We start from the raw sequence: 12,800 nt of genomic DNA on the forward strand, positions 1-12,800 counted from the left end.
CACCTATGGGTAAGGCATCTCTCTAAATCAATAAATAACTAATAGGAATGCAAATGTCTCTTCCTGTACTGCCGATATTTCTGGCAAATTCGACTGGTCGAACTGCAGCAAGCATCCAAATGGGCTACGGTTACGAAGGGACCAGATCCACCATCAAAAAACAATAGACGAGTTCAGAAAATCCCAGACTGCTTAGCGTTGCTTTGAACTGTGGGAGTTTACTAATACGAAAGAAAACGGACGGCCTCCAAACTGTTCCGATTTCCTCCCTACCGGTCCATTGTCCACGACGTGTCAAGGTCAGCGAAAGCGAAATGTGAAGGATTGTTGTTGTTGTGAAGATGGTCGGCTGGAGTTCCCGCCGTATCCGAGGTTTCACGACGGTGTAAGAACAAGCACTCAATAGCGGTCAGAGTTGACCTGAAACGACCAGTGAAAGATTCTTTCTCCGCCACGACCAAATCGGCCAACCAAATTCGCCATTAGTGTTCTTCACCTTGAAAACCGAAGGACAGACAACCACACGGGCATGGCCTGTGTTGTACACGTATTCTCACGTTATTCTGTAACACATCCTATGTGAGTTATTTTTATTCTGTAGCAGCACTAGTGAAGTGTCAAATCAGATTCCATTCGACGGAAAATGTAATCTACAGAATAATTGGATTCGAATAATGCATAGGCGAGTGTTCTGTAAATACAAACAATAAATAAATACAGCCACGTCGCCGACTCAAAGCTTAAAATATCTAATATGTAGTTGAAATATATTTCTACTATACATCACGGTCGTCCTGATTCTTGGGGTGCGTGGAAGGTACCTAGAGAAAGGAAGATATTTGGCTTATGATGGCAGCCATGGAGTACGCGCTTATGTGCTTACCTGTCGCACGCAAGTTTCTTCCCTTGTCCCTGGAAGTAAAAACAGTATTCGTTCACGAGCGCTTTATTTTACAGACTGAGGTTATTTATCCAAGATGGTTACAGACACACATCACGAACAGCCTTCAGACCTGCCAGCCAATATTTGCACCAAAGTGTGACGCAGCAGACACTGACGCGACAGAAAAAATTACTAACCTAAAATTACTACCTAAATTAGTAATTTAACCGGATGAGGCCAAAGGAACAGCAGAGGAGCCAAATTGATAGATCTCGCTCAAATTGGGACGTGAACTGAACAGGACCACGATGCGAAAGTGCTGGGGTTGTGTTTCAGCCAAATCCAAGGATTCTCGAGGCAAGAAAGAATCGGCCTCAAACGACAAGCGATGAAACACGTGAATCCGGCAATGAAACACATTCACACGTAAGAAAAGCTGCTCCGGAAAAACCAGTGGAATCTGTCATAAGAGTGACAGGAAAGTTGAAGATAACCTCATAGTGATTCCAAGTTAAATGTTGTCAATTTCCATGCGGATAAAAGGAACAAGATCCGTATGGCAGGCTGGAGAGAAATGAGGATGTGATAAGAGTAAACATGAATCGGAGGAAGAGTGGCTCACGAAAAGTCATTGGGAGTTCTGCTGATGAATAGCAGACAAGCGCGACCATAACCGTGTCATCCCAATCTGCCGAATCCCAACTCGAAAAATGCATTGAAGGCCGGGAAACAGCCGTAATCCCTTGACCTCCAAATATGCTGGTTCGACTGGTCGAATGACCGACATGTCCCTTCCCAATTTGCCGAGTTTACCTTACCAAAGTGACTTAGTGGCTAAGACCATCGCCTTCCACATCGAAATTGGGAGGTGACCCGACTGCGCTGTCTGGATGTTTCCTCTAGGTTCTCCTCAGATGTTGGTAAGGCTCCCTAGCTCAAAGCAGCTGACTCAAATCAGTACTGGAAAGCATACATGGAATATGAGACTCCCCCAAAACAGAATTTCAGCAATCACTCCATATCATATTAGTAGTTGGTCGCACAGATACTATAGAGTCGAGGTCTTGCAGAAGCAGAATCCGAACACGAAAGTTCTTCGGAGGTAAGTAAATGAACGCCGAAGCAGATCAATATGGAGGTGATTCACGACAAGGGAACGACACCGGCGCAAGAAGAAGAGAAGCCAGATAAACGTGTTCAACAGCGGTGTAACTCGTACCTACCTGAAGGGGTTCGACCGTGTGACCGTGTCCTCTCTGGAGTTCCGTACGGAGACATCATCGGCGATGAAGCAGTTTGTACCGCACGTGCCTGCAATCTCCTGCGCGCTAGCAGCGACGAAGATCTGGCTTCAACCTTTGACGTAACTGGGAGTCTCGCCACTCGCTGAGGTTGAAGGCTCTTCGGAATTGGCGCTACATTGAACGCAGATCTGGTCCGTTCGGGGCTGGTTAAAAGCTTCGTTAACGCTGGAAGGTAATGAAAAAGAGACGAAGCTTTACTGGACAAGAAAAGAGCTAGCTCAATTCAACGTATATGACCCTTGCCGACGATGAAAGGCTTTTCGCGTGCCTAAAGTAATTTTTCCTGTGTAGGAATGCGAAGAAGAAATGGAAGAGAGTTTATTATATTTGTCGAACAGTTAGCCTCAATTCATAAGGAGCGTGCTTCAACTGCTTTATGCGAATAATACGGACGGAGCGCATGTATTTCTTGCCACCGAACTGCATTCCATCCCGTTGAGGCAATTTCCCCCCTTGATACAAGCAATAACTTTATTTGATGATGATGATGATTCGGGAATTTCATCGCCAGAGGTGATACCCTATCCCATTGCTGGTGGCGATGTGGGAAAGGCAAGAGTCGCCTCAAAGCATATAACTCTCATGATAACTACGTAGAAACCGTCGGATCTCAACATGAGAGCCACCATGATCGATACGATAGGCCTAGCGTGTTAGAAGCGGTGTCCCCTACGAGTTCCGTGCGCCGTTCTTTCATGTCGCAGCACAACGTTTAAACCGTACTATACTCAACGCACAGCTGATGGCAGACAGAACAAACACACTTCGCACGACACGGCATGGCGCACGGAACCCAGCGGAAGCGACTTGCATTGGATTGGATACCACTGCGCCGAACGCACCTGGTCTTCACACATGGAAAGGCAGTAGCCGAATCCAGAATATCGATCATGCCGCCTCTTGGACTTGGAGATTGGGAGAGAGTGTTGCCTCTGTACAAATCCTTTGCTCTCCCGGCTCTCCCAGTCACTGTCTCTCCCAGGTTTTCTTCTAGCCTCTCTCCTTATGATTTTGTGGCGGCCCGTGGAAGACGAAGAGGTGCCTCTGCTGCCACGCGCTACGGCGCTGGCACGGCAGTTCTACGGGCACCGTTCCAAAGGCCACGTCTATCTGCCCGCTGGGACATTCCATCATCGCCGGTCAGGACTCAGGATGTAGAAGAACACCACCTCCTCTACAATTTCTATGCTTCAAAGTGAGGACCGAAGTTCTATACAGTGTCCAAAAAGGTCAGAAGAGCTTTGAGGGCAGAGCGTTGGTTTTGACAAAGAGATGGGGCGACAGTTCAGTTGGTGGAGAGACCAGGAAGTATGGTTCGGGAAAGTTGGTAGTGTGGGCAAAGAAGAAGAATGGGCTTTAGATCTTCCAGATCACCACGGTGACGGCATCTGGGAGAGTCAACTCGATACCGAATCTTTGGAACAGAAACTTATTCTTAGGACGTGGAAGGGCTGACTAATATATCTCCAAGATGGTACTCCTCAATGCTCGAAAGCTGCGTAGCGGTACGGTATAAAAGCTTCAAACTCACTTGTCGGCGTGTTCTCCACTGATGTGGATGTCCCAACTGAATGCGCAGCAGATGCTGTTATGGTATAGCGCCTTTCAGGTGGGGGTCTGCACTGGAGCTTGGCGCATGTCACCACAGAGGTTCCACGAAATGCATCTAGGGTAGAATCTCCAGTTTCAGACGTCGTAGGCTGCTCCCCGACAATGTCGTCGTCGCACATTCTCTGTTCCCTGCGTTCAATAAGGCTAGTAAGGGATGCACTGTGTCGTTCGAAACGCCGAGAGCATATCTGGTGGGATTCCGGGTGTTACCAATGGCCCCTAGACTAAGGAAGACCCTCTACTCGGGGCCTCCTCCAGTTCCATCTCTACGTCGTTGTTCAGTCAATGGCTGCAGACGATTTGAACGAACACACCAAGTGTATGGCCACCATGCAGTGGCTGCCCATGTGGCCCATCTCCATGGCGGCGGTCATTGAAAGCATGACTGTGATTGGCGTATTCGTAGAGTAACAGTGAAGTGGCATTTAACGAGAGTCTCGCCAGGTTGCTGACGAATTTGGAAATCTGTAAAACGTACTGCTGGGACGACAAGACAGATACAAAAAGGACGCATAAACACAGGCTTGTCGATCGTCTTGCCCGTCACTGCTCTTAATCTATACGTGACTACGTCATGCCGATTAGCGATCATGTCTACCTCGTCACCTTACTAAGTGATGTTTGTATCTTAAGGCCAATCTCCATGGAGCCCTTATTTGCTGAAAACGGGAGGCGTACGCCTTTTTTGTACCGCGTATGCACACATAATTGGTACAAAAAAGGCGTACGCCGGTTGGCTAGGACACATGCTACGAGGCGAAGTTCGTTTATTTGAGTGTATAGGTCACGCAAATTCGTTGCAGAAAAGTGCTATGAACGGCAGGCCTCGTGTTTATCCGCAGTTGACGCCTCCGGAATCCGCAGACACTGGGCAAAAATATCTGGCATGGGCAGATCGGCGTCGGACGCTCACCTTTGTGACGCCTCGCGCGGGGCGTTCAACGCCGAGCGATGTTCGCAGCTTTTTCGCTGTACACTCGATCCATGGAGGTGGGGAGGTGCCGTTAGACTCTAAAAACTGAACTTCACCTCATGGCACGCTCTGCACCAACCATTGCCACGAATGATAGGGTTATCGCTTCTGATTCGAGGAGAGAGGGTGGCGTATTCGCTTTCTCTCCTCGAAACAGAAGCTAGGAAAGCGCCACGAGAACACGCGCGTTTGCCAAGTTTTGACCAACGGAACGCAATTGCCCAGAATGTGGCAAAGAAAGCTGCCAGAAGATGACTACGCGAATTCGCCAAAAACCACATACAGAACAGACGGGACTACGAACTTGAGTTTTCATGCACACTTGCACATATCCTGGCAGATTTCTTTGTCAGATCATTGAACACGCGGACAGCAATGTGGGCATGAAATCCGTCAACCTGTTCCATCGGAAGTACCTTTGTGGCGAAGGATTTGGCAGTCCAGAATAAACGTCAGTGTCATTTGTGTTTTCAGCACGCTCTACATCTCGCACATCTGTCTCTTAACTTGATGTTGGCACACCTTCCCGTCTGACCAGTATAAGTCTTCTCGCAGGATAGGGAAATGCAATATACAACCCCCGGATGACACTCCATCCACTGGTGTCCCTATGTGGCTGCGACTTTTCAATATATTTAAACATGGACACCAGGGGCGCGTTCCTGGAAGCGCGTGAGCACCGTAGCATCGTAATGCCGCTGATTGCAAAAGCACGGACTGCGAACGATGCTACGGTGCTCACGCGCTTCCAGGAACGCGCCCCAGACTTACGGTTCTGCGAGTCGGTTCTTGTACCGACGCATGCGTGCGTGTAGCCAAGCGATGAATGCCCTCGACTGACGGAGTTGTTCATAAGAGTCCTCGAGGTGCGTCCACGCTTCTGTCGCTTCTGCCTGGGATTGTTCCAAGTCTAACTTCAGACTTGCTACCTGTGCTTCCAGTTCCTGGTGGAAGGACGATGTGTGTATTCGATGTGCATTAGTGTATGCGGTCTTGCAAGTGAAAAGTTTCACATGGAATGAAGAAAGCCAAGGAGCAAGCCCACATGATGCACCTACTCGCGTGCCCTCAACACTCGAGGAGCAGGAGTGCACAAGCTATTTGGGCCCGCTTTAGAGAGCTTCTCGGAGAGCTTCTGGGAAATTACCGGAGAGACGGTTCTCAAATAGCTCCACCAAGAAACCAAGAGCGCTTTTTGGTGCCAATGTTTTTGCAGAGGGTATCGGCAACTGAGTTTTTAAACGTGCTTTTGTCAATCACTTGTTATCGGGGTTCGTGAATATTCAGCGTACTCCTGTGTATTGCCCCTTACGACAAAACGTACCCTTACGTCGGTGTGGAGCTCATTGGCACTATTCCGCTCCTGCTCCCGTAAACGCTTTCGGAGAATCGACAGTTCACTTTCCAGAAGCACCCGTTCCTGTTCGTTGCTTTGATTGGAACGTATCGCCCTATTGACCTCATGCTCCAAGTATTCTTTCTGCTCTTCAGCGGCAGCAAGTCTACCCGTAAGCTCTGCCACCTGAAATGTGTCAAATAATGTGCGCTATACATGCTTGCTCTAATACAGCTACTGACGTCAGCCTCGCCCTCCATGAGTGTACCTGCATCTGGAGCGCCTGAATCTTTGCAGATACGTCGCCTCGTTCTTTTGTCATTCGGTCGATCTCTTCCTGCGCAGCTTCCAGCTTTGTCGTCACAGCTTTCGTCTGCGCAACTTCTTCCTCTAACTGTGAAGCTGCGGATGCTTTCCATACTTTGAGCTGTGCACACAAGGACTCCAGTTTGCTCTTGATCAGATAGTAGTGAAGAAGGATCACAGGAGAAGACTCGTTCCAAGCAGCAAGGTCTTTCCGAGCTTCCTCTAGCTCGGCTTGCTTCGCAGTCAGTTCCCTATTAAGACGTAATGCGTTTTTCGACAGATTTCGCAGCTCATCACGAGCTTCTGCAAGTTCCTCGGCAACGTATTGAACGTTAGCTTGCTTCTCAGCAAGATCTACAGCATGTTGCGCATTTGCTGATTCTAAAGTCAGCTGGAGATCTACAGTCTCAGCCAGGGCTTGGTTATGAGACTTTTCAATCGTATACTTCTCTTCCAAGAGATTTCCGACTACTTGCATGTGATACAGCTTGAAATCTTGCAGCTTTTGTTCAGCGGCTGCGCACCTGTAATTCAGGTCCTCCACTGCCGAAGACAGAAAAACATTGTTAGCTTCCACGGGAGCCACCGCGAAAACGCTTTCTTCACTGCTCTTGGAGAGCATGTCTTGCATATCTTCGTTCCCTTCCTGGACTTCTGGAGCTCCTGCCTCCTCCGTGGGGTCGTGCCCAGAGCTACATGCCGGAGTGAACGCCGTGAACGGAAGTCCCTTTTCGTCGTACCGCCTCCCGCTACTAAGCATAGAATTGTTGAGTTCATTATATTCGTCTGAAACTTCTTTGTTCGAATCAGCTGACGTCTCCGTGCGATTTGCCGTATCCTGAATGGTCAGCGGAAAATAGTCTTCCATGCTCACGGTTGCACGTGCCTGCAAAATATATATGGAGCTTAGCTGTGGGTCTCGTTCACCCCCTCCGCCCCTGACACCCATTATATTCTTGAAATAGACCGTACGCAAAACCTAGGGCCATCTCGTAGCACTCCCGGAGACCTACCTTGCTTGCATTCCCTTTTGAACACCTCGTCTCACAATGTGAATAACATTCACATTCATGTGAAGCACATTTGTGAGGCAAGACACACCATAGAACAGCTGCATGTGAGTTGTGTGTATGACTCGGGTCAGGGAGGGAGCCTCAGACATGGCGGGTTTCCGGAGGTTTCCGTGCGCCCTATAAGAGGGCGCTGGGTTTTACATATCGTCTATCGCGGGTAAACTGTTCGACAACGCAACCATAAACACAACAACCCAACTGCAACTGTATACAAACACTGCAACCAACCATGATTACGAATGACAACTTTCTCTCCCCTGATTTGTTGAAAACTGGAGACGTACGCCTGTGTTTGACACCAATAGTGATTGACGATGGTATTCTGCGTAATGGTTGGTCTTTGGCGTGTCATCTAGCGAAGTGTAACAACATCAGCGATGTCATTAGCGCATGCACATGATGAGCGGTAAACTTCATGAAAACGCACGTAGGAGAAAGACATTGAAATCCATCGAAGAAAAAGTGAGCTTGGGCGACACAGAGGACAAGAAACACAAGCACAGACATTACAATGTTCTGTTGTTCCTCCTTCCTGTAGTGCGCACGAAGAGGTCCATAGCTATACTGTATTGCTGTCAGCACTCTATAGCAAAGCACGGAAGATGTCCCTTTCCTACATGAGTTACCTTAGCGGTACCCTTACCTTATCGTCTTGCAGTAAAGGATTTTCTGGGCTCAAACACCGGGCTCGCTGCAGCGTTTCCTCAGAGTCTCTGCGTCGCTGTACCACATCGTGGCCTGCAGAGCATTTCTTTGCTGTCGCATTATTTTCGCACATTTTCGGCACATCTGAATCGACGTCGCCTATCGCATCATCTAGACGTCGCACCTGGAGTTCTGTCCCCGATTCCTTTGGTCTAACTTCCTTCCTGGTTCCTGCACGCAGCCTTTCAAAGTTTTCTTCCGCTGAAATGCGTAGCGTCATTTCGTACTCCAAACGGCCATGAAGTTCGAGCTCCCTCGCTTCATAGTCAGCAAGCAAGATGCTCATCTTGTTGTATTCGTCTGACAGATCATCGTAGGACGCTTTTAGAGACCGTTCAGCGGCAGAGTGCTGCTCGTGCGCCTGGTGCAATTCTTTCCTGAGGTTCTCAATAGTTTCGTGCTTTATAAAGACTGTTTGAGTGAGCCTGTATACTTCCTCGCTTTGAGTCCCTTGTTCTCTTCGTAGCGCCGCTAATTCCAACGTTTTCTGATGCAACGGCTCCGCGTAATGACGCTTCATCCGTTCAAGTTGTTCCGTCAATACAGCGACCTCGTTTCGAAGTTTTTGAATTTCCGAGTCCTTGCGATCCACCTCGTCATTGTTCTCTGGTAGCCGGCGCTCATTTAACATTTCTCTGGCATCGTTGACAGTTGTGCCATCTTTTGCTACAACTTCCTCAGATGGTTCCGCGGGGTCATCAGGGTAGGAGTCGCCTTCGTTGGGCTCCCTGACGACTTCATCGGCGCTACAACTGTAAGGAAATAAGCTTCTTACGTAATTACGAACGAGAAAAGCAACGCGACCACCATGGGGGTCTTATGACGATGGAAGCTTACAGTTTTTGAGGTGGCGACAAGCTTGCTTCTGTTTGACATGCTGGGGCGTTACTCATTTCCCACCCTGTAGATGCAAGATGTTAAAGCACATTCAACAAACACTAATAACGCCATCAAATGATTAAGTGTGGATATAAAAGATCGAAGCACTTCGTGTAGAACAGGGCAACAAATTACTATGAACCATATAATGGCTAACTGTTCTTCACTTTTCGGGTTGTAAAAAATGGGGTGATACTTGTACAATTCAGGGCGTAAATCTCACCTAATCGCTTCCACGTCTATCACTTTTCGTTAACGGGACAGACGTTAATAGATCCCACCTACACTACAATACACAAAGAAATGCGTGCTTTTGGTACAGCTACTGTCTACGCGTGAAGGGAAGTGCCTCAGGACGAAAGCCGCTGATATTAAAACAGAGACTGTTCTTTTGGGAAGAAGAAAAGTTCATACAAGAGAAGTCACCAGAACAGTCAACAGAAGAACTGTTCATGCTGTTATTCTTCCCTGAAGAACAGACTGTGTTCGAAATATCGACGGCTCTCGTCCTGAGGAACTTCAACAACAACAACAAATTTAGTTCGCATTTGCTTACTGGTTAACTGGACCTACCCTTCTGAGTTATACTCTCTGTAGTGTTTTTTAGAATTATTTAGTTAAACAGCATTTGGGGATAAAATCTGCCTATAACAGCAGAATAAGTACTAGTCAACTTAAAAGTACTAGTAATGAAAAAGGGCTTAAAAATATACCAATAGCAGAATGATAACACGACACATGAGTTCACTCAGCAGGAATACAATTCGGGGCAGAACGAAAACGGGACATATAAATTCACTCAACAGCAATACTAAGATAACGTTCGATAGCCAATGACAATGAGGATGCACAAGAAATTTCTGTGACATCTTTCAAATCATTTCACTCGCGCACTGGGCGAGGGAATAATGAGAAATACAAGAACGATTTCCTCGAACGAGGTTCACATGAGCTTGCCGTGTTTGTCTTGTCAAGCGACTGGAGTTACATATACCGGGTGCTTCAGTTAAATCCCCGGGCTAAATAATTCGCTAACCGGTGCACCAATCGAATAACTTTCTTTTTTACAAGTATCTCTCCAATACTGCCTACAAGATGCGCACCGCGTGAATGAGCGGGAGGCGCTCATTATTTAAATAAAAATTCAAATGAGTTTCGTGAAAAAAGCTAACTTCTAAAGCAGGGCACCGTCGGCATTAAAATGGGTACTACCCCTTTTGGGACCTTCAGTGGACACCTTTTAGAGAAAAATCTGCCACCGAAGCGGGTCATTTCTTGCAGTAATTAATTGGTTTCGGTTTACGTATTTTTGTCGTGGCTGGTTGCGGCGAAGCGTAAAAGGACGTAATTCATTGGTGAATAAGGGAGTGGAAGAGCGTCCTTTTGCGCTTCACCGCGACCAGCCGCGAATATAATATGTAAACCGAAACCAATTAATTACTGCAACAAATGACCCGCTTCGGTTGCAGATTTTTCTCTAAAAGGTATCTGCTGAAGGTCACAGAAGGGGTAGTACCCATTTTAATGCCGACGGCGCCCTGCTTTAGAAGTTAGCTTTTTTCACGAAACTCATTTGAGTTTTTATTTAAATAATGAGCGCCTCCCGCTCATTCACGCGGTGCGCATCTTGTAGGCGGTATTGGACAGATACTTGTAAAAAAGAAAGTTATTCGATTGGTGCACCGGTTCGTGAATTATTTAGCCCGGGGATTTAACTGAAACACCCGGTATACGCCGAATAATCGTCGAACTTTAACCCTCTCTTATCGTAAACAATGTTATGCAAGAACTTCAGTCGCTTGAGTTTTCTCCGAAGAGCCAATGGGGATAAATTCCAGAGGTTTTGTACAGCGCCGTCACTGACGAGTCTGGCATACGAGTTAGAGATAAATCTTAAAGCTTTTTTCTGTACATTCTCTAGCAGGTTTATATCTGGAAGTTTGTGGGGATTCCATGAGATGTCCGCGTACACTCTCAGAAGAAAGGATGGAGCAGTTATACCTTTCAGTAGGTAATATTTGTCGCATATGTTGTGCCTAAAAGGTTGAAAAGTTCAACCTGCTACCTCACTCTTTGCCACGAATGATAGAGTTACGATTTCTGATTCGGTGAGCAAGGGGGGTGTACGCCCTTTTGTAGCAATTTGGATATATGATAATTGCTTTTAGCACCCTCTTACGCCCTTTATCAGACGCTATGTTGATCTAGGACCTTTTCACACCCTTTTTTCTTAGAGGACGTACCAATGATATGTAAGCAGTGAGCTTCGTTTGAGGGGGATAATGTTGCGTTCTACGCACATACCAAAGCAAAGAAACGGATGTAGTTCCGTATCGGGACCACTCGTTTTTAAAAATTAGTGAAAGGGTTAGGAAGGTAAATATTGCATAGAGGTGGAAGAAGGTCATATACGGAATCTAAAAATGTAAGTTATAAAATTCCGTGGACTAGAAGTCTTTTTATACGCATTTCAACAACCCCATCTGATTCACCTTTAGCGCATCAGGAGAAACACGGACCTATAACACACAAGCCGAACGGGTTCGAAACTTGCCATCTTGCAAGAGGTAGGGTTGTAAAATTGGGCTAAATCACCTCACTTTAGTGAGGTTAGTCTAGGTTAGGTTCTACAAATTTGGGGGGTCTGGGGGGGGGGTCTGGGCGGTGCGGGCGCAGAGACTGTGCCTCAGGTTAGATCAGAAGGCCCTCAGTAAAGATGGGGGATCGCCTTCAAGAGACCGGCGATAAAATTTAACTTTTATACGTTTCACGCAATATACGAGGGTCATTTGTTTAATTTCGTTACTAATTAGCTCCTCTTTCACGTAAAGGCGTTTGATTTGTTTTTATTATTTGAAAAAAGCCAGTGGTCCTGATACGAAACTACAACAGAGTTTTTATTAGGTTTGATATAAGGTCGATATTAAGATATTAAGCTAGTGTATATTAGGTTTCATCCGAAGAAATCATATTCATGCTACCGTACTTGCTGTGACCCCGTGCGTATGTAGCGTGTGTATACAACAAACAGATACGTCCATGAAAAATACGTGCCTTGTCAGGTCGAAGTCAGTCAGGCCTCTCAGTCACGATGGAAGCTGTTCCACACGTAAAACGACCACGAGAACATGAACAAATCACGCACGAGCTATACATTTAGCTATATGCTACACGTCTTCTTCCACAGTGGGGCATAGCCAACAAGGAAATGGTCCTTAGGATTTCTTCTTCTTTTTCGTCTGGACGAAAATAATTCGTCGTTATTATTTCGGGCAGACGTCCTGGCGAAATCTTATTCTTGCTCACATTTTCTGGCTTTTATCCTCCAAGGGAGCTTGTCCAGGGTTAGATGTATCCACGCTTTTCACTTATGACCGACGAAAACGCTGAATATGTACATGCTGACGTATGTGCGACGTAACGCGACGGACAGTGATATAGTACAGCCCAATGGAAATTTGCCGACTACCGATGATCGGCCGGCCATCGGCAGTCGGTCGGCAGACGACTTCATTTGCCAAGAATGATTGGAACAAGCATGGGACAATGTCACTAATTGAGCATGTTGGTCAACGAACGCTGGCCCCACAGCACGCCCTGACACCTTGTTGAGGTGTCGTTAAAGCCTTGGCATGCATCGTCTGGCCAGCATCTGGTGTGGTCGTCGTGAAGAGATTCACCGAAAAGAACGAACAGCCGCTCTTTTTTCGGTAATAGCAATACATATCGC

The 12,800-nt window shown here is 47.0% G+C and overlaps 1 protein-coding gene across 1 annotated transcript; it reads right to left on the reverse strand.

Moving 5' to 3' along the window:
• Positions 1–532: 532 nt before the first annotated feature.
• Positions 533–12,235, reverse strand: LOC135400708 (centrosomal protein of 135 kDa-like). The gene is made up of 10 exons (XM_064632569.1): positions 12,125–12,235; positions 9,029–9,092; positions 8,130–8,943; positions 6,376–7,299; positions 6,096–6,293; positions 5,543–5,715; positions 3,719–3,927; positions 2,107–2,352; positions 884–912; positions 533–821 (listed from the first exon to the last, which is right to left on the reverse strand). Exons 2-10 carry the CDS (start codon positions 9,082–9,084, stop codon positions 777–779), a joined length of 2,694 nt encoding a protein of 897 aa, XP_064488639.1. The 5' UTR covers positions 9,085–9,092; positions 12,125–12,235; the 3' UTR covers positions 533–776.
• Positions 12,236–12,800: the final 565 nt, after the last annotated feature.

Source organism: Ornithodoros turicata, chromosome 7, assembly GCF_037126465.1.
Source record: "Ornithodoros turicata isolate Travis chromosome 7, ASM3712646v1, whole genome shotgun sequence".
NCBI lineage: Eukaryota > Metazoa > Arthropoda > Arachnida > Ixodida > Argasidae > Ornithodoros > Ornithodoros turicata.